The 4,312-nt window shown below is 54.9% G+C and overlaps 1 protein-coding gene and 1 non-coding gene across 2 annotated transcripts; one reads left to right on the forward strand and one right to left on the reverse strand.

The window, feature by feature from the left end:
• Nucleotides 1-2,578: 2,578 nt before the first annotated feature.
• LOC128064255 (U6 spliceosomal RNA) lies at nt 2,579-2,683 on the forward strand. The gene has a single exon (XR_008200972.1). It is a non-coding gene; the product is annotated as a U6 spliceosomal RNA (small nuclear RNA).
• Nucleotides 2,684-3,219: 536 nt separating this feature from the next.
• Nucleotides 3,220-4,017, reverse strand: PTH2 (parathyroid hormone 2). Its single transcript, XM_052656998.1, has 2 exons — nt 3,896-4,017; nt 3,220-3,394 (listed from the first exon to the last, which is right to left on the reverse strand). The coding sequence occupies exons 1-2, from the start codon at nt 4,015-4,017 to the stop codon at nt 3,220-3,222; spliced, it is 297 nt and encodes a 98-aa protein (XP_052512958.1).
• Nucleotides 4,018-4,312: the final 295 nt, after the last annotated feature.

The raw sequence follows: 4,312 nt of genomic DNA on the forward strand, positions 1-4,312 counted from the left end.
ATAAATGGACAAATCCCAAATATCAGCTGGCTACATTATTGTACATGTAAACATCCGTGAAAGCAAAACCCAGGTCAGGATAGAAAGCACTTTCAGCACCACAGAGACTTCTTCAGGAGAGCTTTGAGCAAGGGAGGGACTGTGGTAGAGGTGGCTTCAGGCTCTGTGAGAACTCAGAAAAAGCACCTACCCCCCCCTGGAAAGTTAGAGATTTCTTTCCAAATATGGGACAAATTTTGCATTTAGTCTTTAAAGATGGATAAGGTTGGTTATAGTGAGCAGAGGCAGCGAAGGGTATCCCAGGCAGAGGAAAAAATGAATGTGTAATGACCAGGTGGATGGAAAACTTGTCTGTGTGCAGAAAGCCATAGAGACAGCACTATGTTGCTTGAATTAAAAAAAAAAAAAATGAAGCTAGAGATGGATTTGATGCTTTAGAGTTGCAAGAAGTAAAATAGGTAAACAAGAATCCATTAAGCATTTTGAACACCAGCTTGAGCTGTACTGCCGATTGTCTGAGAAAGGGCTCTGATCAGAGAAGAGACAGACTCAACTCTAGGTGGGAAAGGGACCGCCTGAGCCTGTACAGGGGATGGATAATGGAGTGAAGCTGGAGGCAGGAAGCAGGGAAAAGATAGGAGGGCATGAGGCCTGAGCTGGGGTGGGTAAGTGGATGGAAAGAAGCGCAGGGCAGAGAGTGGTAGAGCAGGAAGGACCGCGCCAGGCCTGACAAGCAGTGAAGGGGGAAAGCAAGGGCTGGCATGTGACCCAGTGACTGGTGGACAGTGGAGCCGTTCCCAATGTGGGGACCCCATGCGAAGGAGTGGGTTTCGGGGGACACTGAGCTCATGTGGGGTGGAGTGTTCCAAGAAGGCTGGAGCCCTGAACCTTGAGCTCTTAGTCTGGAAATGCAGTCTGGGTATTACTAGCTATGATGGTGATTGAAGTGTGGAGATTGCTGAAATTTCCTGAGGAGAGGGGAGTAGTGTGAGAGGGGAAGAGGTTCCAGGCACCATTCTCTGAAAAGCCTCAAATGCTAGGAAAGAGATCTGGGGAGGAGAAAGTACAGGAAGAGCATAGGCCAGGATCCAACAAGACACAATTACCAAGCCCTTCAGCAAACAAGATAAGCCTCCTCATGACATTTTAATTCTATTTCTCCATGAAAGTAGAGGAATGATCAGACTTCTGAAGTTGCACATATTTGGGTTCCAGTTATTCTTCTGTCCTATCCTAGCGCTGACAACCTGGGGAAATGACCTCAGTCTGCCAGAGTCTTTGTAAAATTTGGCCAACTCCGTGTATTTGTGACATGTGCATGCTCAGTCATGTCTGACTCTTTGCGACCCCATAGACTGTAGCATGCCAGGCTCATCTGTCCATGGAATATTCCAGGTGAGAATGCTGGAGTGGGTTGTCATTTCCTACTCCAGGGGATCTTCCCGACCCAGGGATCGACCCCGCGTCTCCCAGGTTTCCTGCGTTTACTGCATCGGCAGGCGGATTCTTTACCACTGAGCCACCAGTAATACAGTTATTCATTGCTTAGTATTTCTGAGTAACAGGGAAATAGCCCCACCCCACAGCCTAACGGCCAATTAGGGCGCGATCCGCCTCTCGGAATGCAAATTACCGGAGAACTTGCCAATCACAAAGTGCCAGCCCCGCCCCCTTCTCCCACGATGACGTGCCCAGCTCCTCTTTTCTGAAGACCAATCAGAGCGCGGTCCGCGCGAATTGCCCCGGGAGCTGGACTCAGAACCCTCAACGTCCGGTTAGGGGAGTGGGTTGCCATGGTCACCAGTGAGGGGCAAGACAAGGGCCCGCGGAGCCTCCAGAGACAGACAAAAAAGGCGAGGGGCAGGTTCTGATTAGCTGCTTCCTCGCTTCCTTCTCGGGTGGGCCAGATGTTTCCCCGCCTCCGTCCCATGCCTCCTGGAGCCTGTCGCCTGTCTCCTTTCTCCTCTCTTCTCTCCTCCCGTCCCGACTGGCACCCGGATCCGGGAGTCGCGCAGTTAGAACACCACCCTGCAGAAACTGCTGCAGGCTGCTGCAAGAGGCCTTTTCTATTTTTTTGAGGGGGGTGGGGTTGCGCTCAGTGTTGCTTGCGGGATATTTGTTCCTGACCAGGGACTGAACCCACCTCAGCAGTGAAAGCGTCGAGTCCTAACACTGTATCACCAGGGAATCCTCAGAAACCGTTTTATGATAATACATTTTGCTTCCAGAAGGGCACTACACTTAAGTCTTCTAATTGTATATCTGGTTTAAGTCTTACAATAGATGAGGAAAAGGGAGCTGAAAGGTTAGAGGCCCTTCCCAATACCACACAACTGGGTTTCGGGGAGCCTGGTTTTGAATAGCAAGTACATCTCCAGGGCCCCCACCCCATCCCACCGCCTCTGATCTTTCCACTATGCCCGAAGTAGAAGTCGGGAAGTGATGAGTGAGAAAAAAGAAATTCAGAGAAAATGAGAGCTGGGAGAAAGAGAATGAGACCAATAGGTAGAAAGGGGGGAGGGGTGGGAAGAACACGAATAAGCCAGGCAGAGAAAAAGTGATTAAGAATTGAAGGAAGGTGTTCACTTCAGCAGCACATATACTAAAATTGAAGTGATACAGAGAAGATTATCATGGCCCCTGCGCAAGGATGACACACATTTGCCAAGCATTCCTTATTTTTCAGAAAAAGGAAGAGTTTTAGGCATAAAGAAGAATAAAGGAGACGAAGAATCTCCAGAGGGCCGGGAAGCCAGGAGGAAGGAGGAGAATTATAGAGACTCCGAGAGAGGAGGACAGATACCCAGTGAGCTATAGAGATCCAGAGAAGGGCCAGTGACCCAGAGGGGGACAGAGACCAGGGAGGTTACAGAGAGCGGGAGAAGGGGGGAGGATGGAGACTCAGGGTGGGTTGGGAGCAGGTATGCGAGTGGAGAGGGACAAAGGCACAGAGTGGGAGCAAGCGGCAGAGCTGGGGCAGTAGTGTAGAGGAGGTGGGGCAGAGGGGAGAAAGAATGAGTGGAGAGAAAGATGAGAACAGAGGGGACGGAGGGGTAGAGGTCAGCGTAGCGGACGCAGGGCCCGCCCCCTGCACGTGTGCACACACACACACACACCCCACCACCACCACACGCACACGAGGCGCAGGAAGGAGGCGCAGGAAGGAGGCGCAGTCGGGAGGCACAGCAGGGTCTTTATTGAGGTGGGGCGGGCAGGCGCTCAGGGCGCGTCCAGCACCAGCAGCTTGTGCATGTACGAGTTCAGCCAGTGGCGGCGCTCGAGGGCGGCCAGCAGCCGCGCGCGCTCCCGGAAGGCCGCGTCGTCCGCCAGCGCCAGGCTCCGCCGCGACTGGGGGGTGGCCGGACCCGCCCGAGCCCCGCCGGGGGTGCGGAGTCTGCCGGGAGATGGAAAGAGGCGGTTACCGTGGGTCCCGGCCCGCGGCCCGCCGCCTGTTCTCCCCGCGGTCTAACTCGAAGCCCTGGGACTGCACCAGCTGCGAAGGGACTCGGTCTCTGTCCCCGTCTCTTGCTCTGTGTGGGTCTTCGGCTCAGTTTTCACCAGGTTCCGAGCCTCCTGAGTACAGAGACCGAGTCTGATGCCCCTGTCCGGCCCCAGCGCTCGGCGCACGCGTGGCACACACCGCAGACCCAATAAACGTTGCTCAAGGAACAAACACGTTCCTGCTTCGACTCCTTTCAAGTCTCTCAAAGCCTTTCTCAGAATTCTTTTGTATCTCTTTGTTTTGCAGATTACCTACCTGTTAACCTCCCACCTCTGTCCTCCTCTCTGGGTCTCTATGTCCCCTTTCTGAGTCTTTGTTCCCCATTCTCTTTGGGTCTCTTTCCACCTATCCGAGTCCCCACCCTTCCCTGGGAGACTTGGATGTCCAGCTCACCTGAAGACCCCCGCGGGAGGTAGGGCGACTCCTGAGGCCGTGCGGTGGCCCCAGGACACGAGAAGCAGGAGCAGCAGCAGCAGCCGCACCCGGGGGCTCCTGGGTACCTGGTGGGCCTCCATCACCTGCGGGGAGACAAGAAGAGCTCAGTGATGCCCGCGTCTGGGCCCAGAAACCAGACCCCATCATCCACCCACCCACCCCCGAAGCCAATTTGCAGGGTGCCCTACCGCGCAGTGGGCTCCCGGCAGCGAGGCTGGCAGCCCCCTTATATCGCCTCCACAGCCCCCGCAGCGGCCAGTGACGCAGACCAGGGGGCCGGGGGCACCGGGTCACCCCCACCCCAGGCTCATTAGGAGCTGCCAGCGGTAATGAGGAGCCGGGGGTGGGGGGCCAGCGGCTGCCTTGTCGGCCACC

The sequence above is a fragment of the Budorcas taxicolor genome, chromosome 18 (genome assembly GCF_023091745.1).
Source record: "Budorcas taxicolor isolate Tak-1 chromosome 18, Takin1.1, whole genome shotgun sequence".
Taxonomy (NCBI): domain Eukaryota; kingdom Metazoa; phylum Chordata; class Mammalia; order Artiodactyla; family Bovidae; genus Budorcas; species Budorcas taxicolor.